A 27382-nucleotide genomic window follows, 5' to 3' on the forward strand; every position below is an offset into this window, starting at 1 on the left:
ACATAGCTTAACTTTTTTTCAATGATATAGGGCTATAAAATGATTGCATTTAGCTGAAATGCCACAATTTCCTTAGGAGTTATTGATATCAATAGAACTGCTTGTCCTGACACAAAATAACTCCAACCTACCAGTCTCTTGAGTATTTAAATTTTGCCTTTCTTTCATTTGAACTTCTTTTCATTCTTCATTTTCACCACTGGATAGTTTGTCATTATGTCACCATACTCATAAATTTTAGGAAATTTTTTTCTGCCTTCTAATTTACATCTTCCAATCAATCTGCTGTGTACTTGAAAGTTAGATAAGTATCCTTGATAGAATTGTGTCTAAAGTGGGATTAAGTTTATTCTGAGAAGTCACCTGTCCTGACTATGTGGACCCGTGGACACCCACTCAGGCTCCTTGCGTGTGATTCTTGCTTACTCTGGGTGATCTGTTGGCTGATGTCTGCAGAGTTAGGCAACCAGAGAAAGAATCCCTTAATAAACAGAGTGCTCTTGGAAAGACCATTCTTCCTCCATTGGGATCAGGCTGGATATTATGTAACTGAGGCCATTGTATAAGTCAGAAAAATTTTGTTTCAGGGCATTATTGAGTCTTGTCAATATGTCATTATTAACAGTAGGGAGAGATTGTCCTATGTAATTCAACTGTAAACAATTTAAGTTGAGGGCTTCCCTGGTGGCGCAGTGGTAGAGAGTCCACCTGCCGATGCAGGGGACACAGGTTCGTGCCCCGGTCCGGGAAGATCCCACATGCCGCGGAGCGGCTGGGCCCGTGAGCCATGGCCGTTAAGCCTGCGCGTCTGGAGCCTGTGATCCGCAACAGGAGAGGCCACAACAGTGAGAGGCCCACATACCGCAGAAAAAAAAAAAAAAAGAATTTAAGTTGATAAGTCTATTTATATGCTACTGTTCTTGAAAACAATTAAAAGCAGACGGGCTGAGAATGTTTATTGTATATAGATGTTGGAATTATCTCGGCTTCTCATTTGTCAAGCATTTACCATGTGACTAGTTCCTGGTAAATACTTTACATGATTCACCTCAAGTACTTCCTAAACAACCCAAGGAAGCATTCATTATTACATGCATTTTTAGATGAGGAAACTAAGGCTCTTAGAGTTTAGGTGACTTTTCCAATGTCACAAAGCTAATAAATCACAGAACCAGGTTTCAGACTCTGTTTGGACACATTTCAAATTTGTGCTTTAACCTTTCCACGTATACACCCTACTCATATTAAATGTTAATTATCTCATTGTTATGAGATTAGATCATTTTAAACTGAACCAAACCTGTTGTAATATAACGTTTTTGTTACCACATGATTGTTCTAAAGTAGGCCTATTTTCTAAAATCAGATAAAACAGTTTATTATACTTTCAAAAAGTTCTACCCTCATGTTCCCAGAGAGAATCTATGAAAATAAAACAAATATACTAAAATCTGATCATTCTGTCGATTTCAGGTTGTCCCAGATGGCACCCGTAGTAAATCCAAAGTAATGTCACATTGTAAAGCACACACGCACACACACACCTTTCACCTTTTGTTGTTCTTTTTCAGGTTTTATCGCCTTTTCTACAAATCCCACGCTGGCTAAAAAAATCAAAGCCTTCTATGCATTAGCCCCAGTTGCCACAGTGAAGTATACCAAAAGTCTGTTGAATAAACTTGCACTCATTCCTCCCTTCCTCTTCAAGGTATGTGATTCCCTTTAACTGGGTCTAAGATGTTAAATTGTTCGTGTATTTCAAAGTGATGGAAAGAGAACAAACCCCTGGTGGACAATCATGTTTATATTCAAGGATGGAAATTAACATGTTTATATTATTTCTTGAATAGCACTGACCATGGTTGAATCCCCATTAGAGTTTATGAGATCCCCACCGATTTCTTTATTCTTGATTACCTTGTGTGGATTAGCAATGCCTGGGAGAGTTTTTGCTCCTTCCATGGATGTTTCTTTACTAAGCACCCACACAGGTCTTCAAGGCTGTGATTTCCCCCCCAAGACCAGGGAAAGGGAAATAAAAGCAAAAGAGTCAAATGAGAAGCCTAAACCACCTGGTCCAAGAAAAGTGGGAAGAAGGATAGGAAAGAAAAGGAAGGAAAGGGAAAAGGAGAGAGAGGGGGAAGATAGCAAAGGTGAAGTGAGGCAAGGACTCGGAGACCACTTATCATATATCCTTGGCTTTCCAAGCCTTTTCCTAAGAGTTCCTTCCTCTTTAGATAGGGATTTCATAGGGCAGTAGCATAGATTTCAATAAACTGTAAATATTATGGAGGCATACATGGTAGGGAATTAATAATCTTTCCTTTTTCCAGTGTTTAATCACTGACTTCTCCCACCCACCGAAACTAACACATACACACACATACACAGTCTCCTTTAGGAGAACAGTTTACCTCAGGCTACAAAATTTAATGATGCCATTTTCTTCTGTGGTTGAGTGCTATTCTTTTTTTTTTTTTCACTCAGTTAACACGCATGCCTAAAATCTAAGAGATTTTACCTACAGACCAACTACATTTGTAAAGCTTTTACTCAAAATGTAAAATTGTGTGATGACCCTGAGTATGTTTACAGGTTGCATTGATTCAGAAATTGTTTGTTTCTTACTCATATTCAGATTTTCTGACAGGCAATGTAGAGAGAGGTTTTTAAAAAAGCATTAGACCTTAGGTCAGAGGCTTGAGGCTCAGATCAAGATTCTAGCTGTAATCCAGTTCTCACTAGACCAAGATCCTGACTATTCATTAGCCTTCTGTTCTCACGTATAAAATGGGGATAACAGGGTACAAACTACCAGTTAAAAAATAAGTAAGTCACATGGATATAATGTATAGCACAAGGAATAGAGTTAATACTTTATAATAACTTTGTATGGGGTATAATTTTGAAAATATGGAGTCTCTATGTCGTATACCTGAAACTAACATAATATTGTAAGTCAACTATACTTCAATAAATTAAATAAAATGGGGATAACAAAGTGTCTACTTATTTTAAGAACAATTAGGGTGTGTCCTTTCAATTTTTAAACTACCAAGCCTCTTTGTCTTCTTAAAGATTTTGCTGAAAATATGGTTTAGAAGTCACCATTTCCTCTCCTGATTTTTTTTTTTATTTATTGCCGAAATCACACATCTTGGCACTTAATTATGATATTCTGCCATGTTGTTTTATGAGTTTATTCCCTAACTCCTATGACCCCAACTAGACTGTAACTCTGTGTCTTATACTTCTCAGCACCCAATGCAGTTCTCAATGCAGCAATTAATACTCAATACTCATACCTGCACTGTCCATTCCATATCTTTATTGTGGGGATTCAATGAGAGAGAGTATTTAAACCTCTTAAGACAACATATAGAAGTATGAAAATATAATGTCTATTCCCATTTGTACCAGTAAACAAGACAAATTAATGTCTTTTCTGCAGCTTGTTATTTGCAAATCTTTAATGATGCTTTTATTTTTCAGATTCTATTTGGTAACAAATTGTTCTACCCACACAATTATTTGGAAAAATTTCTTGGTGCTGAAGTGTGCTCCCGTGAGATGCTGAATGTCATTTGTAGGAATGCCTTGTTTGCCATGACTGGATTTGATAAGAAAAATTTGAACATGGTTTGTATGCATTGAAATTTCTATTCTGAATATTTTGAGCAACCCTCATGATTACTTGTCTCATCATCAATTAGGAATGGTACTTTATTAGAACCAGGAGTCACTTCAGAATTCTGTCCATGATATGCAGATAAGCCCACGAGAAATCACAAGTCATTGCTCGCAGTTTTGTTGCCTCCACATTTCTTCCATCACCTCACTGTGCCCTGAAGTAAACAGCTTGTAGGAAAAACAAAACAAAACAAAAAACTCCCTACTCACTTCTGATCACCTGAATAATTGGTGTGACATTTAAATTCTGTGAGTGGAGGCATTGAACCAAGTTGTCAGGTTCCTCTGTAGGAAAAATATGTCTAGATATTGAATATTACTTTAAATATTTTTAATGCTGATAGTCATCTCCATAAACTTTCTAAAACTTGTTTCAGAGCATTTATGTAAGATCTTGTCCACACTCTTTACCTTCTATTTCATTTGCTTTGCACCAAGTGGATGTTTAAAAGCACATATGACAAAACGCGGTATCAGAAAGTAGTTAAGAATATGGATTCAGGGTAAAAGCCTAAATTCAAATCCTATCTTTGCAGCGCACTTGAACTCCTCCATCTTGATTTCCTTATCCATGAAATGAGTTGTTGTGAAGATTAAATGAGCTAACATATGTAAAGTATATAGAACATAGTACAAAGCAATGCTCATAGTATATCATGTTTTGCTACTAATAGTATGATACACTGACACCTATTCTCCCTCAAAATTGTTTAGTTTTGTTATATACCCTCGAAATTAGCCCATATAATCACAGTTTGCAAGCCATAAAGTGATGTACAACTTTTTTGCTCGTATCCTGCCAGTAATGCTGCCCATAAAACTTGATCTAGATCAGAAAAAGTTAAGTCTTAGATGTTTGTGAGAAACTGAACATACATCTAAGTGCGCATGTGTGTGCTTGTGTGTTTGCTTTCTAGACTCGCTTAGATGTGTATCTAGGACATAATCCAGCAGGAACTTCAGTTCAAGACGCCCTCCACTGGAGTCAGGTATCATTTCAAGCTGCTCAAACTTTTTGTGGGCCTAAACCATTAACAATTTACCTAAAGCACAGTCTTAAAATATTCTGTCAAATGCTTCTAAAAGGGAATTTTTCTGGCACGTGACTACCAGATGAAAATATCTATCAATCCGTGTGAATGAAAATCCTACAAAAAACAAGTGCTTTGGGTAACAAGAAATAAATGATGATTATGACTTGAAATTATTTCAAGCAAAGCTGCATTTAAATTGAATAAATTGTTGCGGAGGATTAATAGTCTATTTTTGGAATGAGAAAAAATTTTTAAATAATATTTAAATTAAAAGTAAACTACTTGGAAAAGTTGGCATTTTATTATTTACATAGCCAAGTGACTTTTTAATTTCCTTGTGTCTTTAATTTCTCTACATTAGGCTGTTAAGTCTGGGAAATTCCAAGCTTTTGACTGGGGAACCCCAACTCAGAACATACTGCATTATAACCAGGTAAGCATCTTAAGTTGAGGTTATTTGCATTTTGAAAGACAAAGATATAAAAAGTTAAAGATGAAATTACGATAACTTTGCAGGTATTTTCCAAAGGAATGCTGTTGCCTAGACCTAGCCTTAAGGAAATTATAAAGTAGATGACTCTATCCTTTGAGTCTTTTTGTCATGTGGAACATCACACTGGTCTCTAATTCTTCCACTGAGCCTTCACGCTCCAGTGTCTGTGCTCATTCAAGCTGCCCTCAAAGTACCACACCACTGCAGTGAGAACCTTCTCGATCTTGTCACCCCTCGCTGCATTAGACAGATCTGCCCTGTATCCCAGACCCCCGGCATGCTGTCTTCTCCTTTCCAAAGTGCAACTAACTGTTATAATAAACCAATAACTTCTTTTTTTTTTTTTTTGGCTGCTCTGCGAGGCTTACCAGATCTTAGTTCCCCGACCAGTGATCAAACCCAGGCTCCAGGCAGTGACAGTGCAGAGTCTTAACCACAGCACCGCCAGGGAATTCCCTAAACCAATAACTCTAACTGTTCATGGGATAGAGCTGGAATCTCTGGTCTTCTTAAACAATTTCCTATCCTTTGTTGATGGCCAGAGAAGTTTTCTCACCATATTCCCAGACATAAAAGAAGGATGGTATGCTTGCAGTTCAAGGCTGGAAATATTTTTCAGCAGACAAGAGCCTTGTACGCAGGTAGATATACTGAGCATTCCTCCTACTTGTAGTACAAAGAAGCCAGGCTTTGGAGTCCATCGTACCTGAAGTTAATATAAGTTGAGACAATAACTTTTCATCTCTCCACCCAGACTCAGGGAGTTATTGACAGTAATTAATGGGTAATGTCAGCTCAGGATAAACTCTCAGATTGTCACAGGCTAATTTTGAATGAGAGAATTGCTCTGTGTTTTTTTGGTAATTCTTTCCCCTTCTACTTCACCCCACGTCCAATTTTCCAACCAAGTAACAACCCTATTAATTTTTGTCTGCTTCAATGACTCAATATCTACAAGGGATTTATATCTTTTCACCACAATGTCTTTTGTGTGAAAAAGATGGCCCAGCCTCCTTGTTTTTACATCTCTGATGTCTTTAAAGAGGTTTTCTGAACACAATCAGATCAAACATTTGTTATAAAGACTTTTCCCCCCAACCATCACAACCTCAAACCCCCCAGACACAGACTCTATCTTTATACTGGGCTCTAATAACAGTAATCAGAGACTCCGTCTTGAAGGGCCAAGTGGGGCATGAAACACCCACTCCCAATTCCATTCTCCCTTCAACCAAGCCAAACTCAGGATGGTTTCAACTGACTGAGGGAGTGACACTAATTTAAGAGCCAGAAGCTAGGTTCTGGAAAACACTTTGAATAGTGGAATATGAGTAAAGAAAAGTAGGTTTATTCTTATAGATATTCTCCACAATTTTCCCTTTTCTTCAACATATAAAGGAATATAGTAAAGTATTAAAATACTATGAAAAATTGCATATAATAAAATATTTTTCTTTGGTGAATTGGCTATTACATAAGGATAAAGAAAATATTCATATTAGAATTCTTGAGAATATCATCTTTAAAAACTAACAAAATTCTCTGTGAACTGTGGGAAAGTTAGCAGTGATTCTCTTGTCCCCTTGGCCTGCTTTATGAATCTCTTTAAAATCTTTGTGTGAATGGAGATTTTGTAGAAATAGGAAATGGGGCTACTGATAGATTTTCTCAGAATTTGAACATATATTTAGTAAAATCAGGCAAGTATTTAACAAATACAGCTCCTTAAATGAAATGATTACCTATGGAATGACTATACTGGAGGCCATACAAAGCCAAAATAAATGACTCAGGACATTTTGAGTAACTATTTGTATAGAAACTATCTATCACAGTTAAAATTCAGTCACATTCACTTCCTTCAGCTTGAGTCGAAATCTAAGTTTTTACTTTGTAAGAATTATTATCTAAAGCCCACCTATTCATGTGCTCACTTCGGCAGCACATATACTAAAGCCCACCTATTCAAAGCATGGTCCAGGACCAGCAGCCTCAGCATCATCTGGGAATGCAGAATCTAGGCTCTTCCTCCAGATATACTGGATCAGATTCTTCATTTTATTAAGATCTCCTAGTGATTCACAGGGCCTTTAGAATTTGAGAAGCACTGATTTAAAACATTGCATCCACGTTCCTCTGTGGATAAAGGTAACTCTGAGCAATAATTGTTAAGATTTACTTATGAAACTGGGTCATGCCACTTGTGACAACGTGGATGGACCTAGAGGATATTATGCTACATGAAATAAGTTAGACACAGACAGATAACTATTGTATGATGTCACTTACATGTGGAATCTAAAAAAAAAAAATTTAAAAACCTCATAGATACGGAAAACAGATTGGTGGTTGTCAGAGGCGTGGGCAAAATGGGTAAAGGTGGTCAAAAAGTATGAACTTCCAGTTATAAAATAAGTACGACCTGGAGATGTAATGTACAGCATGGTGACTATAGATAATAATACCGTACTGTATATTTGAAAGTTGCCAAGAGAGTATATCTTAAAAGCGCTCATTGGGCTTCCCTGGTGGCGCAGTGGTTGAGAGTCCGCCTGCCGATGCAGGGGACATGGGTTCGTGCCCCGGTCTGGGAAGATCCCCCATGTCGTGGAGCAGCTGAGCCCGTGAGCCATGGCCGCTGAGCCCGCGGGTCCGGAGCCTGTGCTCCGCAGTGAGAGGCCCGCATACCGCAAAAAAAAAAAAAAAAAGGTCTCATTACAAATATATATATAAAAAAACTACATGTGCTGGTAGATGTTAACTAGATTTATTGTGGTCATCATTTCACAATGTATACGTGTATGGAATCATTGTAGTGCACCTGCAACTAGTATAATGCTATATATCAATTATATCTCAGTTTTTAAAAAACTAGGTTAATGGTATCTAATCTACCCACTGAGTAAGTATTGAGTTTCAAGAGCAGTTACTTATAAAAACTCTGATTCTTAAAACTCTGATTCTTTTCCTCTGGTGTTTTAGGCCACACCTCCCAACTACAATGTGACAGCCATGGATGTACCAATTGCAGTATGGAGTGGTGACCATGACCTGTTGGCTGACCCTCAGGATGTTGGTCTTTTGCTTCCAAAACTGTCTAATCTCATTTACCACAAGGAAATTCCTACTTACAATCACTTGGACTTTATCTGGGCAATGGATGCACCTCAAGAAGTTTACAATGAAATCATTTCTATGATGGCAGAAGATAAAAAGTAGTGCTGGATTTAAAGAATTATTCATGTACTTTTCCCAAAATGATTTATTCTCTTCCACATAGTTTTCTGTACTGTTTTAAATGCAATGTTTCTTTCTGTAATTCTGACTTTCAAAATATATTAGCATCAACAAACTTTTCATTGGTCATTTTTAATTGAAAAGAATTTTTTTTAATTAGATTGTTTTCACTTGAAAATTTATCTAGAAACTCTTGAGAGAACACAGTCTTGGGGAGGTGAAACTTCCCTTCCAATCCTCCCATTCAGTTTATCTTCTAAACTCCAGGTAGATAATGAGCCATGAATCATGGGTGTTGCCAAAAGACAGTCTTGGGGTCGAGTATTGATACCTCGTATGCACACTTGAGATTGAGTAAATTGTTTTCTTCCTATTGTCTGTTGTTGCTAAAGCTCAGTGTCTCCATCTGTGCTATGGGGATATCACTTGCTCTTTTGCTTGTTAAACTCCATGAAAAGGCAAATTAGACTGTAAATTGAATTGAGGTCAGCTCACTTTCCCTTTCTAGGGAGAAAAGAACAAGGGTAGCTTAGGGAGCAACAGGCAACCCCCAGTTCAGGAAGGTGGGAGGTAAAGGATTTCTTAACCTCAACATTATTGACATTTTTGGACAGATAATTTTTTTATTGTCCTGGGATGATATTTAGCATCATCCCTGGCTTCTACTTACCAGATGCCTTGAGTACGCACACCCCCCAAGCTGTGCCTCATATATACCTCTTAACTTGCACCATCATACTGTTGCTCACATTCCCCTCCAAAATTCTTAATTTATTTTGGGTTTACAAGTATGTATCCATGCTCTGTGCATAACTCATAGGAAGACCAATATATCTGAACAGAGAACTGTGTTGTAATCTCAAGCCTACTAGATATAATACGATTCACATTTTTAAAAGTCAAGATATTCTAAAATTAAAAGATGCCTAAGCATTACCTAGTTTAACCCCATCATTTTCCAATTGAGGATATTAAAGTTCATAAAGGTTGAGCACCTTAATAAAGGATGTACAACTGGCATTGTTAAAATCCACACATTCTAGCCCAAGTACTCTTCTCTTTCTGCTGCACAAAGCTGATGTACATAGCTCTGTTGTACTTTCAAATTAAATATTTATAGAGTTATCTGAAGGAGGCAATGGGGTGAGGTGGTGCTGAGGTTTTTCTAAAGCATTATTCGGAGTAATATTGGATATCTGAGTTCCTAGGCTCTACACAGATATCTAGTATGAGAAAAATGCCGGTTGAATGTGAGCTTTCTCTGCTAGTGTGAAAGAAAGTAGAAGTAGCTAGATAGATGTTAGAATGAGAAAGAAGGAATAGAGGTGAGAAGAAAAGTAAAGAATGGAAAATATTAGAAGGTATTGACATATACACACTAATATGTATAAAATAGGTAACTAATAAGAACCTGCTGTATAAAAATAAATAAATAAAATAAAATTCAAAAAAAAAAAGAAAAAAAGAAGGTACAGGAAGGGATTAGTGCTTTCAGATGCAAACCTCATCCTCATCTGCTTTGTTGTGTCTCAGTTGGTCATTGTTGTAGCCCTACTCAAAGAGATCAGATTGCAAAAGCCATATATAATCTTAGCCAAACAGGGAAAAATGTTTAAGGCATACAAGGAGGATGCCACTGTAGAATTTCCTTTTGAAAATAGCACTTAGGAAAGCAAATTAAAATATAGATGAGATGAAATGTCTGCTTAAATAACCCCACCCTAAGTAGTTTTCAGATGGGTTGCTCATAATAGCAGTAAATCCAAAACCTCATCAAGGATATTAAATTATAGCTGAAATAAACTGTAAAACAAGTCAAAGCATCATAAAAAGGAGATGTCATAGTAAGCTCTACAGTAAGTATGGATCTATGTTTCAACCTCAAAGGGTTTTTGTGAGGATTTCCATATTCATTTTGAACGGCTATGTATTGAATGGCTACTCTGTGCCAGAGAGTTTAATATAATTAGTGTATGATTCATGATAGCACTCAACCAATATGACCCATTATTACTTTTATAGCTCCAAGGCACTATCTATTAAGTTAATTTTGTTGTTCTTACATACCAGACAATCTTAGCTTCAAGCTGGACTAACCTACTAAGTGAGAAGTTCATAGAACAGTCAATATTAAGTGTATGATCTACTGAACAGCAGGTAATTTCTCTGCACACATAAAGCATTGATATTCTGGTTCATTGAGCCCTTCTTGTGATTTTGGTTGGTATAAAGCAGTTCCTCAAACCCGACTATCTTTAAGTACTGAAGTCATATTAAAAAACACAGAAAGCCAAAGTTGACACATAATTATGGATCCAAGTTAGACCCAATCTGAGGGACCAGTTAGCTTCCATCTAAAGATTTTATCTTACTATACATTTTGGAGCTTAATGAATTATATTTCTCTGAATGTTAACCCTCATCTAATTATTTCAAGGTTTATTTCTGAGACTGAAAAAGCATTTGAAAAATACTTTCTTCTTCTCATATTCATGCGGTTTGCCTACTCATTCTTCCAAAGTTTTCATCTCATCTATCGTATCATCCAGTTGGCTCTCCAAACCAGGGCTGCTTAACTTGCCGTATCTGTGAGCTTGAGGTTTCAGTGAAACACTTATGCTTTTTTAAATGTCCTTAATTCAGGGTCTCTCTACAAGTCCCAACAATCTACTGCTCCTTACTGGAGAGAACACAATCCATGTATGTCAGCACACTCAGTAGCACCAGATTACTTAGCTTACTATTTTATTGTTCAACTTATGTCACTATAGCAAGGCCAATACCTACTAGGTGGAGATTTATGATACAGGATTATTTACTGGGAGTCGGGTGACTCTGCTGGTGAATCCTTATGTCTTCATCATAAAGATGTTAGATTAGGTTATAGAACACTGAAGAATATATGTCCATTATGTACAGGTATACATACATATTTTTACAAATGCATATTATATATTTTATGTGTATAAGTATATACACAATACATCATGTATAATATTATACATATAAAATTATGCACACATTTATGCACAAACATACATGATTTGCTGAGAATATGAGTACACAGTCAGCCAGGTACACAGTCAGAACAAGAATTATTTTTCCTTGAATAAATATACTGCCAAACAATTTTAATCACTGAAGCATTAATATACCCTTTCTGAGAGCTTTAGATTTTTCATTTTAATGAGTTTAGGACTCTATGTTTCACACGTTTCACTTTGAAACATCTCATAGCATACATTTACTATTCTTCAGAATTCTAAAGGCTGATTGAATTTAAAACAGCTCAAATCACCAAAGGAAATCAAAAGATTAGAAGATCTGCAAATGATTTGGCTCTAGAGCAAGTTCAAACCAAAAAAAGAGGTGAGAAGATGTGGAAATGATATCCCAGAGTTATTTTATATGCCTTCTGCTAAATGCCTGTCCAAGCAATGATATAAAATATGGCTGAACTTATTATCAAAACAGGGTAAAATTAATCAATTGGGTTCAATATTTTAAAAAAACTTCTTGGTCTAGTATATCTGCCCTTCTTGTGGAAAATATTTATATCCATTTAGTAAGCTTAAGTTGTATAGAATACACTATATTGATATTCATTTAATAAATATTTATCAAGCTAGACACTGTTCTGGTTGCAGAACAAAAGACAAATCTTTTGCCCTCATAGAACTTATATTTTAGTGGTGAAGGTTGATGATAAAATATAAACAGATAAATGTATGTATGTATATTATGTTATCGGTTAATAGAACCACTGATAATAAAAATACAGTAGATAGGTGAGTAGGAAGCACACAAGGCACTATGTTAAATAGAATGATCAGGAAAGGTCTCTTTGAGAAGTGACACCTGAGCAGAGAACTGACTAAAGTGAAAGAATTCCAATGTGTTTGAGTGTCCTGGTCCAGTAGCTCTGATCTGTCACAGATGTGACTAGTCTTGCAAGCTGGCAAGGTAACCTGCCACAATTTCATGGATGCTGGCAGAAGAGAGGAAACCCCCATTTCAAAGATAAAAGACTCTATTACTCGTAACACACAGACTTCATGACCTTCACATTCCCCTCGATCTTCAAGATCCATAGGGATAATGTGAAAGCAGGCCTAGATGAACATTGGACATATAGTGTATCTATGTCACAGTGATGCTTAGGAAGCCCCCAGTCTTATAAAGGCGGCTGTTAGCAAACCTGTCCAGTCTCTGCCCACAGAGAGAGACATTTTCTTTATCATACTCGTCAAGAACAAACCTGCCCTCTACCCTGGAGAGAGACAGTACTTCTGTGTTTCCAGGCTGTTTGCTTTACAAACATCCTTGAAAAGTCTGGAAAAAACTGATCTGAGACGTACAGAAATACTCTGGAGAATAGTCTCTCAACATCCACATTTAGTGTACATCAGAATCACCTGAAAGGCCTTTACAACCACAAATTGCTAGGATTAAACCCCAGTGTTCCTGATTCAGTAGGTCTGGGGTGAGTCTAAAAATCTGCATTTCTAACAATTTCCCAGGTGACACTGATGCTTCTGGTCAGAAATACTTACTTTGAGGGCTTCCCTGGTGGCGCAGTGGTTGAGAGTCCGCCTGCTGATGCAGGGGACACGGGTTCGTGCCCCGGTCCGGAAAGATCCCACATGCCGCGGAGAGGCTGGGCCCGTGAACCGTGGCCGCTGAGCCTGCGCGTCCGGAGCCTGTGCTCCGCAATGGGAGAGGCCACAACAGTGAGAGGCCTGCGTACCACAAAAAAAAAAAAAAAAAAACCCACAAATACTTACTTTGAGAATCTCTGTTCTAAATCTATTAAGAAGACACCTTGTGTTATGCTGTTGTTGATTTGCTTTCCTTTGGCTAGGCTTTATAATCAGAAACTCACATTTCTAAATACTTATACCTATTGTAATCTTTGTCATTGACTCTGGTAAGTAACATTATTTCTTATTAGAGACACTTCTCATATCTTATAATGTGGTTCAGCTTTGTGGCTTTTATACTTCTATTTCAGACAAACCTTAGCTGTTATTGATGCCGAAAACTCGGCTTCTGTGCACCGGTGCCAAATTGAATCTCTGAGACAGAGTTTTGGGTGAAGTAGAAAGAATAACTTTATTGCTTTGCCAGGCAAAGTGTTAACGCAAGTTCGTGTGCTCAATGTACACTGAGACCAAACAAACTGAAACGTAGGAATTTGGAGCAGAGAAAGGTTTATTGCAAGGCCATGCAAGGAAATGGGTGGTTCATGCCCTAAAAGCCCCAAACTCCCCGAAGGGGTTCGGCAAAGCACTTTTAGGTGAGGGAAGCGGGTGGCAGGGTATGGGATCAGCTTGGACACAATTCTCTGATTGGCTGATGGTGAGATAACAGGGTGGTGTCACAGGGGTTAACATTATCAATCCTTAGGTTCCAGGAGGCCTGGGGCTATATGCTCATGGTCATCAAGTAGTTAACATCTTACATTTTATTTGGGGGGGGGCGGTTCACATCTGCAAAACAACTCAGGAATTGTGCATCAAATACTATTATCTAGGTACTTCAGAGAGGAGCTAACAGAGGATACGGGGGAAGGCCTGTCCCGGGAAGGCCCCATAGGGTCCCGCTTGGTTACAAAAGGGGGAAAGAGTGGGCTTGTGCCCTCAAAACTGTGTGTCCAGATGTGGGGGGAGGATTTGGTGAGGAGCTTTATAGCAATGGTTTGAGGGCGGGGTTGCTGATAAGGATCAGGGTGCCTGCAGGGCTTCACTCCTTTAATCTGGACTCAGGTGGTCTCCTGATGAGCTTCTGTGGTTCTCAAGGTTATCAAGCTGTGACCTTCCCTCTGGAATGAAGAATGCTTCAAGTAGTTAACATCTTCCATTTGTTCAGGGTTTTAGTTCTGCAGAAGAGTTCAAAGATATTGTTATATGTATCCCTTGAGGCAGGACCAGGATCCTGTCCCAAGGCTGCACTATTGTTTCTTGACTGCCCCTCCCTTGTCTCTGCATCCCCTCCCTTCCCTGATTAACAACTGTTTGAACTTGCCCTTTGGAACTCAGGGAAGGTCATGGAGGCTAAAGCCTATTTCCAGCAAACAAGAAATGGTGTACAGAAAGGCTTCCATGCCCAGGAGCCCCACGGGGTCCTGCTCGGTTTCATTATCAACTTCAGTTTATCCAGATATGAAACAAAGAAACAGTTGAAATAAAAGAGAAAAATTTTTGCCTGTGATATTATCTTAATGATCTTAATGGTAATTTCATGCCTAAAGTTGATATAATGACATTCCAGTCTATAACTACAAGATGCACTGATTGAAGCACAGAACTGCAGGAAATAAAAAAATTTCCTCTACCCTTCTATGTTCTTTGACTGGTCTAATAATTAAACTGACATAAGACATATAAACAGGAGAAAACCAAATTTAATTATGTACATATGGGGACCCCACAAAGACAATGAAACCGAAGGACAAGGCAGACAATTGAGGCTTATATGCTATCTTGGGCTAAGGAACAGGATAGGGGCCTGGGGCTTCAACGGGAAGAGGTGACTCACAGGGCAAGGAGGGCAGATGTTTGGTAATTTGATGTTTGTCCTGCCACACAGATAGATCATTCAGATAAAAAGTTATCTCTTGGTAATAGCTCTCTTTCTGAGTTAGACCCCCTATCTAAATTGTTTTACCTTGTTACAGTCTGCTGGGTGTGGCTGCCTTCAGCTCAAAATAGTCTGCATAACAAAGTGGCATATTTGGGGAGGCTTGTTCTGAACCTCTTCAAATTCTTTCAAGAGTGATGATCATTTTCCATCTACTATAACCTATTCTTGGTTTCTTCACCTATAAAAACATTTTGAAGTCAAAATTGAGTTTTAAATAACATAATAATGATCTCGGAAAGGCAGCAGATCTTATTTCCCGGCCCAGGAATTGAACCTGGGTAGCCTGGATGAAAACCAGGAATCCTAGCCACCAGACCCTCTGGCCCTTGCCCCCAGTGAAAAATGCATTTCTCAAGGAGGCAAAATCTGTAGAAACAGGTGCAAAATTTATTATTAGAGACATAGCGCAACAACAAGTGGGAGAGCACACAGAGAAACAGCTTGTTTAGTTAAGACAGAAGCAAGGCAGAGATGCACACCCAGAGAGAAAGGGTGTGGGCATCCGTCCTAATAAGGAGTAGCGCAGTGAAGAGGCGGTTAAGTCACTTATATAGGTCAGTTCTTCTGGTTCTTTGTTTACCTTTGGCCAATTATCTGGTTTCTTTTTCCACCTGACCCGCCCTAGCCTCCCCAACATGCGTGCACAACTTTTTTCCAAGATGGATTCCAGCCCAGAGGTCTAAGGGATGGTCTTAGCATCACATATTATGGGGTGGTGCCCCCTCCTTTTTGACCCCCGAACAGCCTTTATGCACAGGTGCAGTGTGTCCCTGGCCCCAAGGATGGGACCTGTTGGTCCTTTACTCAAACAAGGGTTAGCCCCTCTCGTTCCTGCCATGACTATTTTCTTAAGAGGTACACAGGACACAAAGCCTGGCTATTTAACCTGCTTCTGTTGTTACTTCCATTTCGGTGAGCAAACAGGAGGCTGATTTTAAATGTCTAACCTGGATCCCACCTATCTCCTGTCTCAGGAAATGCAAACAGGAGACTAGTTGTAGCTGTCCAACCTGAAGCCCACTTTTTCCTGCCCCATGAAATGTAAACGGGAGGCCAGTTGTAAATGCCTAGCTTGGGGCCCGTCTATCTCCTGCCTCAATCGTATTTAGATATTTCAGATTACACACAGATCCGGAAACCTATGCCATTAATATAAAAATATGCTTAATGGTTACATGAGAATTCCTGCAGATCTGGCAGTGTTTTTTGTTTTACAGCTCTAAAATTTAACTGTTTTATGAAATAAATTCCTTAAGTGGCCAGAAGGGAACATGCAGCTATTAATCTTAAGAGAAAAACACTTACTGTTATTTAAAATAGTATTTTCATATTCACAATCTATTTTCAGAAGAAATGTGTAGGAACTATGCAATTACCCAAATTTGACACTAGAGGGAAGATTTGGAAATTTGCTTCTGTTTTTCCTCTTAATCCAGGGTATATACATTTTATCAATAGTGGTTATGCTCATTTTATGTAGTATGTTAAGACCCTGTGTAAAAATTGTGGAAAATTTATCTTAAAAAATAGGAATTGAGTTTTAGAGAAGTTCACAAACTTAAGGTAGGGAAAATAAGCACTTTGCTAAGTATTAATACTTGATAATGGCATCACAATTCCTGCAAAAATACTACAAAAGTGACAATATTATACCAATCTTAAGAAGTAAGAATGCTGAAGATAAATTTTGTGTGCAAAATCTCGCAGCAAATAGTGGAAAGGTAATTTTAATTCAGTTCTGCCTGACTCGAAAACCCAAGTTTGTTCAATATTCCACACAACCAAATTCTACACTCCAAATCAAGTCCTAATACAAATAAATCTTTCACATGATACCATGCTACAAGGTATATTTTTACCTCTGTTATGGTTCTTACCATTTTGTTTTGCACAGTAGGTATGTTTGACGTGTTTTTAATCACTTCTTCTATGTTTATAAAGTCTATAAATTCAGGGAACCCAGTTTGCTTCTTTTTATATCTTCTCTTCTGCATGGCACAGGCAGAAACATAGGAGCTTTGGTTTTAATTATTGAAGCTTATCATTATGTGCATCTGTAATTAATGCCTTTACTAATTTTGTGTAACAAAGAATTGAACACATTTTTCTCCATGTGCCTAATCTGTCCATTTCTTTAATGTGCCAGATTCTCTTAAAATCACATATAAATAGCAAACATATAAATAACATATATTTACATGTATAATAGCAAATCACATATAATAGCAAACAATCATTACAGCACTTATTCCTAAACTTAATATAAAACTTACAATTCTCTCAAGGCTTCCCTGGTGGCGCAGTGGTTGGGAATCTGCCTGCCAATGCAGGGGACATGGGTTTGAGCTCGTGGTCTGGGAGGATGCCACATGCCGCGGAGCAACTGGGCCTGTGAGCCACAACTACTGAGCCTGCGCGTCTGGAGCCTGTGCTCCGCGACGGGAGGGGCCGCGACAGTGAGAGGCCTGCGCACCGCGATGAAGAGTGGCCCCCGCTCTCCGTAACTGGAGAAAGCCCTCGCACAGAAACGAAGACCCAACACAGCCAAAAGTAAATAAATAAATTTATTAAAAAAAAAAACAGAAACTTACAATTCTCTGAGTTTGATTTACTTCATCTCTTATTCGTTATTTTTTTAAATTTTAGTTTTGAAGTTTTCAAATGTAACAACTGAGAAAATACTTTAACCCCCAAATATCTATAGTCCAGCATAAATCATTATTAGTATATAGCCAATTTTGTTTCATTTATATCCCACCACACCCAGCAACAGATTGTTTTGTTTTGTTTTGTTTGCGGTATGTGGGCCTCTCACTGTTGTGGCCTGTCCGTTGCGGAGCACAACCTCCGGACGCGCAGGCTCAGCGGCCATGGCTCACGGGCCCAGCCGCTCCCCGGCATGTGGGATCCTCCCGGACCAGGGCACGAACCCGTGTCCCCTGAATAGGCAGGCAGACTCTCAACCACTGCGCCACCAGGGAAGCCCAACAGATTGTTTAAAAGCAAACTTCCAGACATCATATCATTTCATCTAGAAATATCTTATTATATAACTTTAAGACATAAGACAATTTAAAAACATAACCACAATATCAATATCACACCTAAGCACCAAGCAAATCAAAAATTCCTTAATATTATCATATATTCAGGCAATGTTCACCTCTCCATGATTGTCTCATAAATGTGTTTTTTACAATTAGTTTGTCCAAATCAGGACATAAACACTCCTGTACACTGTATTTGGTTTATAAGTATCTCAAGACACTGTTTATCCCAGTTCTTCCTTCCTGTTTTCTTATTTCTTTCTTGCCATATATTTACTGATGGTATTCTCCAATCCCAATAATATAATCCATCCTTGAGAATACTTTATATTAATTCTTTTCTTTTACCAAGTGCGATCCTTTTCCTCTAAGACAGCAAGGTATAACCAATTTATAATCCCATTTTACTTTTTAATGTTCCCTTTTATTTTTTTCCAAAAATGGCCACGTTAAGTTCAATCTATGCAAGTGCTATACTCCTAACAAAATTCCACTCCCCAGCCCCTCTTAAACACATTTTCCTACCATATAACATCAATACTATTAGGCTCATCCTCAACCTCATGCTAGAGTTGGACTATTGAACCCTTAGTTTTTTGACTCCATCTCTCCTGATTGAATCCAACATAAGAAGCCTCTCACAATTTCCAGCTTTTGATTTAACCAACAGAGGCTTAATTCCTAAATCAGAATCAAGTTGATTTCTGAGTTTCTTTTAAAAAAGTCTTTTCCCTCATGATATGACAGACCTGTAATATTAATAATATCCTTATACAAGCATACCTCAGAGATATTGTGGATTTGGTTCCAGACCACTGCAATAAAGTGAATACCACAATAGAGTGAATCACACATTTTGTTTGTTTGTTTGTTTCCCAGGGCATAAAAAAGTTATGTTTACACTATACTGTAGTCCATTATGTGTGCAGTAACATTATATCCAAAAAGACAATGTACATTCCTTAATTTTAAAATACATTATTGCAAAAAAAATGTTAACCATCATCTGACAATGCAGGATTGCCACAAACCTGCAATTTGTAAAAAACACCATATCTGAAAAGCACAATAAAGCCAAGTGCAATAAAACAAGGGTATGCCTGTACATTTTTAAAAAAGAAGCAACAGGCTCAAAATGGAGTCAGTTGTGTTAAGCCCCATGTCTGCAACGAAGACCTAATTGCAGTTGCAGCCTCACCCAGGAATAAGACGTTTAACCAGTCAGTCTGGAATTACCTGGCCAGCACTAATGAGGTAATCCATCCGATAAACCCCTGCCATCTCCCAAAGGAAGATCATCTTGCCTGAAATAATCCTTTCTTTTGTTTATGACTTCCTTGCCCCAATCCCTTTCTGACTATAAAAACCTTTCCTTTTCTGCCGCTCTTTGGAGCTCCTTTCTATTTCCTAGATGGGATGCTGTTCAATTCATGAATTGTTGAATAAAGCCAATTAAATCTTCAAATTTACTTAGTTGAATATTGTTTTTTTAACAGATTTTGTTAAACACAGATATGGCACCCATGAACCCTTTTGAGTTCTTTGTCTTCTCCCCATTTCCAAGGGCCGTATGTAAGTTCCTTTCGTTTCTGAGGTCCACTCTCTTTGCATGGAGCTTCTGATTTAATTGACTTTCCAACACAGGGCAGGTCAGCTTGAGCTGACAGATGGTTCTGATTGGAGCCCAAGCCCTTAACCTTTATTCCAGATCACAATTGTAATTTAATTAATGAAAACTCTTAGCCCTTAATTCTGTCCCAAGATCCACTTGGAAACTGTTAGTGGCAGTTCACAGTTCCCCATTAATGTAGAGACCCCAGTTCGCAGTCCCCAATCCATCCTTTCCCCAGTCCAAGTTTCCATGGTGGGAGTTGTTGGTGGTAAACCCAGAGCCTTCTCTTGGCCAGGATGTAGCAACATCTCTTGGTTACCTGATATATTAAGATGCACATGTTCATTTGCTTTCTTTTGTATAGTTAAAGGCTACTGCCAATGGGAATCTTAAAACCCAAAAAGCCACAAAAATTGATGAGCATGGATTGACTATTTAGAAGCTGTTAGAGCACTCACCACCTAATCTAAAGACTCCTGTGTTAGGATATATTGGTCACAGAGTGGGCTAGATTGACACTAGGTAACCCACCAACCTCAAGAAAAATTTTGTGCAACAGGTTACACTGCAAAACATCACACAATTTCCAGCCCAGTAGCGCATACCTTTTAAGTATCAGTTTGGCTCTGAGAGCCCCCAAAACTTCACTAAAATAGATAAATAAATAAATAATAAAAGATGGGACCCTTAAATTCTCAAGAGTTAAGCATGCCACCTTCCAGCACACCTGCTTATTTTATGTCTAAGAACTATGGTCCTAGAAGGTATAAATGTCTATGAAAGTGACAAAATCTTACTCAGAGCATCAGATTTTAGACAAGATCTTTGTTTTGTTTCCTCAGAACTTAGCTTGGTAACCATCAGGTTGGGGGCCCCAAGATGTGGCTGGACAGACATATGGGTTCTCCTTATTTGCAGCTAAGGGTCCTACCAAACTACCGGCAGCCCTCAGGGATTACCATGGCCGTTATGAGGAACATTCCAATTAAATAAGATCATTTTAAAAGCACACTTGAAAATAAGATTCCCAAAGTAACAAACTGAATGGGATTCTTCATAATTGAAATTGCTTCATTAAAAAAATTGTTGCAAAGGCTAATGAAAATTAAAGACACAAGAAGTACCCAAAACAAAAAACAAGAGACTGACGTCACTCCTACTGCTCTCCTCTCTCCTCTTTCATTTGAGTACACATTCCAGTAATTCTCTGTCTAAATTGTCTTTCCATTATAAAGAGACCACAATATTGTAAATAAAAGGTCGCCTAATTAGTGACAGTCATATCTACCCTTAAAGGCACCCTCATATCTAACCTTAAAGGACAGCCACTGTATGGTCCCTCCAAGGGTCAACAGGACTCTGAAGGATTTTCTAGTAAACTGCTAGTTATTTCCTGAAATAGTCAAAAGAAAACTAAAATTAAAATTAATTTAAAAAACCTTTCCAGGGCTTCCCTGGTGGCGCAGTGGTTCAGAGTTCGCCTGCCGATGCAGGGGACACGGGTTCGTGCCCCGGTCCGGGAAGATCCCACATGCCGCGGAGCGGCTGGACCCGTGAGCCATGGCCGCTGAGTCTGCGCATCCGGAGCCTGTGCTCCGCAACGGGAGAGGCCACAACAGTGAGAGGCCTGCGTACCACAAAAAAAAAAAAAAAAAACCTTTCCAAATTTTGGTGGGTACTTAAGCTGCAGATGGTATCCTGGGAAAACTAGCAGAAGCTCGCAAAGGGTTAGAATTCTTACCAGAGTCAGCTCTCCCAGATCTCTGTCTGTAGTACCAGGTAGAAAGAGGAAAATAAAATATCTTTTGCACCCTTACTGGGGATATCACTTGAGTTCAAGATGTTGTTCAATACTACTGGTTTGCAGGGCAGAAATAGAGACACAGATGTAGAGAAACAAACGTATGGACACCAAGGCGGGGAAAGTGGCAGGGGCTAGGGGAGGCAGGGTTGATGAGTTGGGAGATTGGGATTGACATATATACACTAATATGTATAAAATAGATAACTAATAAGAACCTGCTGTATAAAAAACAAATAAAATAAAATTCAAAAAAAAAGTTGCTCAATACTGCAGAAATATTTATTATTTGTCCCAGCTGAAAACTGACACGATATTTAAAAGAATTTCATTTAAATTTTTGGCCTTTTCCCATAACCTAAAATGAAACTATGTTACTATTGCAAAAATATTACAACTCACTGAAGGCTCAGGTGATGGTTAGCACTTTTCAGCAATAAAAGATTTTTAAATTTAGGTATGTCCATTTTTTTCAGACATAATGCTATTGCACACTTAATAGGCTACAGTATAGAGTAAACATAACTTTTATATGCACTGGGAAAGCAAATAAAATCATGTGACTTGGTGTATTGTAATATTCACTTTATTGCAAGTGATCTGAAACTGAACCCACAATACCTCTGAGGTATGCCTGCAAATATACTATAATCAGGAAACCTTCCTTAACTCTTGAAAGTACTGGTGATAGTTAAAACAATAGCTGCTCATCGAAAATCCTTAGACTCACTGGCCAAAGTTGTTCTTGTAATACCCTAGCCCTGAATTATCTTTTAGCTGAGCAAAGAGTTGTCTCTGCTGTGATCAATATCGCCTGCTGTACCTGGATTGACACTTCTGGGGATGTTGAAATTCAGTTACATAAGATCACTGAGCAAACCAGTTAGCTTAAAAAGACTACTCCCTCAGTGGGTTCTTTCTTTGACTTATCTGATTTTGATTGGATTGGGTCTTGGCAACCATAGCCTCCAAGTGCACTCCAGACATCAGGAATTATTCTGTTTATAATAATCATGGTAGTTCTACCGGTGCAATGTACTCTTTCAAAGGCTTTAAATGCATGTTACAGCCACTAAGCTGAAGCATATGGTCTCCTTAAGACAGGAACATCAAAAATGGAATGAAGAGAATGATCAACTAAAACAAGAGTCAACCTGAAACTGTGACCTGGGACTACAACAGAGATTCAACAAAAAAAGCCATGACCTGTGAATACCACACTGAGGATCATCAAAAACTGGGAGAACTCCAGAGCAGTAGCTGCAAGTGGCACTGGTATCTTAAATTTTGATCACATCTCTCAATTCGTTTGAGAATCTGATCAAAAGTCGGGAAGTGTTTTTAAAAAAGGCTCAAAATGAAGTCACTTGTGCCAAGTCTCATGTCAGTCAGCAAACTAAGACTTAATTGCAGTTTCAACCTTTCCCAGGAATGTGAAATTTAACCAGACCATCTGGAATTACATGGCCAGCATTAATGAGGTAATCCACCTGATAGACCCCTGCCTTCCCCCAAAGGAAAGTGGCCTTGCCTGGGGAAATAATTCTTTCATTTTTAAGACTTTCTTGTTCCATCCCCTTTCTGCCCTTAAAAGCATTTCCCATTCTGCAGCTCTTTGGAGATCCTTTCTATTTTCTAGGGAAGATGATGCTGATTCATAAATCATTGAATAAACCCAATTAGATCTTCAAATTTACTCAGTTAAATTTTGTTTTTAACAATATTTAAGAAGTTGTTGTCGTTCCCTGAATTTCCACCCTCTCATCAAAATAACGAGATATGCTTTCAGGAATAATTAGGATGTAATGAAGAGCTTTTCTTCCTGGACTTGTTTGGTTACTCCTTTACCCATGTCAGAATTTGATTTCATTTACATCACCTATGAGCCAACTATTCTTATTAACAATTAAAAGCTCTTTCTGAAAAAAAAAAAAAAAACGCTCTTTCTGGAATCTTTATTATATCCATTGAATAAACAGCATGGTGGAATCAGAAAGACAAATCTTTCCAGAGGAGCCCTGATCATCAGGGATATAGGAAGGTGGTTAAAAATACCTGCCACTTGTTCTGCAATTGCTGCAAGATTCCAGTACAAAGTCATTCTTATGTGTTCTCAAGTTATTAAGGCAAATGTCCTCATTCAAAAGTATTTCCTGAGCCCAAGTTGCAAATGATCCAAGGTATAGTTCTTCCTGTATTTTAAAGTTGAACTCAGTGCATTCCACAATTAGGGAAATGCATTTAGGCTGATTACGGAGCACTTTGGGGGATAACTGTGCTGTCAGTCTGAAGTGATTGAGCCAAATAGCACAGCCAAACATTTGAGCTCCTAATAAAAGTATTTTGACCATTAAAATATTTTTAAATGCATACTGATCTTAAAGTCTTGGTTAGTTTATACAGAAGACATAAACATAGGCTCATGAGAAGATTTTTTTCCCCGCTGTTTAATCCATATATTTTTTTCTTTATTGCAAGGCAGAATATTAGAACATATGCTTTAGAGCTGGGCCCAAATCCAGATTCTGATTTGTGACTAACGGTGTCAAAGGGGAGCAAAATTTGTCACCCCAAATATGACTCTTTGGCATAATGATTATTTTAGGCTGATTATTATTATTTTTTTTTTTTTGCGCTACACGGGCCTCTCACTGCTGTGGCCTCTCCCGCTGCGGAGCACAGGCTCCGGACGCGCAGGCTCAGCGGCTATGGCTCACGGGCCCAGCCGCTCCACGGCATGTGGGATCTTCCTGGACCGGGGCACGAACCCGTGTCCCCTGCATTGGCAGGTGGACTCCCAGCCACTGCGCCACCAGGGAAGCCCTAGGCTGATTATTTTTAAGAAACAGTACACATAGGAAAGGCTCTAAAAACTGAGTAGAAATTACCATTTTGTACGAGACATTTACATTTATAAGGGAAATCTCCATTGGTAAGGCAGTCTCCCTCTCTGTAGTACTAGAAAGAGAAGAATAACTCTAAATCTCTAGACACTCTTAGGTATGGAGAAGACAACAACTTAACTGTGCATAACTACCTTCCCCTTGTTACTGTGTTTTGCTATTCACCTCTCATAATTCCTCCCCACTTCCAAGATCTTGTTTTGTCCTTAGCTTGAGGTGGTATTTAAGGTCGTGGCTTGGGCCATTTTGGGAGTTACTCAGCTTTCCAGGGTCTCTCCTATGTTGTATACAGGAGGTATACATGTTATGAAACTTGTTTGTTTTTTCTCTTGTTAATCTGTCTTTTATTACAGGGGTCTCTCAGCCAGGAACCTACAAGGTTAGAGGGAAAAGTATTTTTTCTCCCCCTCAGTGTCAATTTTGGATAGGTTTTCTATCATCTCAAAATTTGAGAATGTTGTATAATGATTCTTTCTAAGTGTGATGATTTTCCTCTAAGATCCCAAGACCTATCCAATTTGTTTTGCCATTTTAGCCTTTAACATACATGTACCTTTTATTCTCCACTGAATGTATATTATTTTTATTACATATCTTACAATGTATTATACATTATGTTTTTCTATTTTATAATTGCTTTTAGTCTGTCTGTTCTGCTTTGTAAATCTGTGGTCAATTCTTATACTATGCTACACTTTTTAAAAAATTAATAACCTTAAAACACATTTTAAAAGATGTAAGTGCCTGTCTCTCAGTTCAGGACCAAGGAAAGAACTTCAACAGGGCAACTTGGAGAGGGTAATGTATATACCCTGCACTTTGGGAAACAGCAGCCTGATGTCTGACTCCACCTGGAAGGCTAAAGATCTAGAGATTTCCTGACTGGCTGCACTTTAAGCTAGGAAAGAAGAAGTGGGATAGATGTGGGCAAAGGAGAGACAGTCATCATAGGCTTGAATGCGAGAAAATATTTGCAAATGATATGACTGGTTCATATCCAGAATATGTAAACCACTTATACAACTCAACATCCAAAAAAAAAAAAAAAAAAACTGATGTAAAAATAAAATGAGCAGAAGACCTAAACAGACATTCTTCCAAACAAGACATACAGATGGCCAACAGGCACACTCAACATAGTTCATGATCAGAGAAGTGAAAATCAAAACTACAATGAGCTATCACTGCACACCTGCCAGAATGGCTATCATCAAAAAGGAAAGTTGTTTATAAAAATGCCCCTATAAAATTTAAAGAAGAGATATTTGGGGCTTGCAAAATCCTAGGTGATTTCACTTCATGATATGCCAAAGCATGCAGGTGTTTTAACTGGACACTGCAGCCCATCCCATTCACAAGCATAGTACAGAGTAAGAAAAGCAGGGGACAGAATGAGATTTATTACAAAATACCATATGAAAAGCTCATATACAATGCTATGTTACAATGACTCTTTTGCATAAAACGGAGGTTGAAAATGTAGGAGTGGAGATCGGAGACAAAGATTAAAGGCAAATTATACGAGATAAGAGTGAACAAAACAGTAGAGTGCCCTTACATGGATAAATAACTCATTCACTATAAAAATTTCCTAATGACAATGATCTGGATTTCCTTTGCCAAAGGATGCACTGCAGAAAATTTTTGGTAAGATGTTCAACATCAACTATGCAATACTTGGAAACCTTACCTTCCCATTTCTTTTGCTCAAGAATAATCTGATTTTCTAGCATAGACTGGATTCCAGTTGCTTATGAATTGCCAACATATGTATTATCTTTCCATTTGGTTTTGTTTTTCTTTTAGAGACTCAAAATGACATGTTAGCAGAAGGTATTACTTGAAAGTGTAATTGACTGTTAAAACCATAGGGGTACAAAACTTTTCTAATAAAGCAAATAAATCTCTAAACAATTTTAATTAAAGTGCTGAAACTATTAGAGTAACAAAAGCAATTCCAACTACAATTTTGAATCAAATCGACTCCAATCTAATTACAAATTGATACAATCTAGAAAAACTTGAAGATGTTTTAAATCAGCCTCTTCCCACTAAGTTCTGGCTGCCTGACCAAAATGCAACTTCTGAGACTATTTGCAGCCATCTCCTATGAGTTAAGTTGACATAGATATTCCTGAATCAATGATGAAAATTCAGGAAATAATTCCGGAATTCTCTTCCTCCTCTTCAGATGATTTTACACATGTCAAATGTTAATTTTGGATCATTTTAGCAGTTTGGTTGGTTTATTTTAAGCAAATTAGATCTGCACTCTTGTAATTATGAAAGTGGAAAATAGAAATCTATGCAATTCTAAAATTTTTTACAGGTTATCTAACACCAAACCTCCTCTGCCCAGTGCAGACACAGGGGCTGCTTACATGGTAGGAAAGAGACTGGTTAGAGAGTAAGAGAAAAACTCTTCTTGTTTGTTTGTTTTGTTTTGTTTTGTTTCGTGTTTGGTTGTTTTTTGCCTTTAGCTAGGTGGAGATCTTAAATGAGACATTGTTTTTCTAGGTTCTAGTTGAAAGGATTGGAAACAACATGTTCTGTGTTTCCTGCCAGTTCTAATATGCAATTTATAGAACAAGGTAGAGAAAATTTAGGAAAGCTAAAACAGTAATTGGGAATGAATAGCATTACAGGTGTTGTAGTTGGGTGATGCAGGGGGTTTAGGTGCTTTATAGAGATGCTTATATGACTGGGTCATTGCAACCATTGTTGGGTGAAAATCATTTTCTGAATGGAGAGTCTACATTCTGCTGAGAAGCTTTCAATCCATTTAGCCCTTGAAGCACACAACTCAGGGACTGGCTTGGCAGGAGCAGGGACTTTGGTCCGTTACAACTCTTTTTTCATCACTGACTAAGAACTCACCTAACAATGTTGTCTGGGTAGCATGTGTTGCATTTCAAGTCATGAT

At 38.2% G+C, this 27382-nt stretch overlaps 1 protein-coding gene across 1 annotated transcript in view; it reads left to right on the forward strand.

The window, feature by feature from the left end:
- LOC101290327 (gastric triacylglycerol lipase) overlaps window positions 1–8569 on the forward strand; it is a 482017-nt gene extending 473448 nt beyond the window's left edge. The window contains exons 11-15 of the mRNA XM_033404782.2: window positions 1572–1708; window positions 3493–3639; window positions 4608–4679; window positions 5086–5157; window positions 8200–8569. Coding sequence (XP_033260673.1) covers window positions 1572–1708; window positions 3493–3639; window positions 4608–4679; window positions 5086–5157; window positions 8200–8436 — 665 coding nt within the window. The 3' untranslated portion in view covers window positions 8437–8569. The remainder of the gene's footprint in view (window positions 1–1571; window positions 1709–3492; window positions 3640–4607; window positions 4680–5085; window positions 5158–8199) is intronic.
- The last annotated feature ends 18813 nt before the right edge of the window (window positions 8570–27382 follow it).

Source organism: Orcinus orca, chromosome 14 (assembly GCF_937001465.1).
Source record: "Orcinus orca chromosome 14, mOrcOrc1.1, whole genome shotgun sequence".
Classification (NCBI taxonomy): Eukaryota; Metazoa; Chordata; class Mammalia; order Artiodactyla; family Delphinidae; genus Orcinus; species Orcinus orca.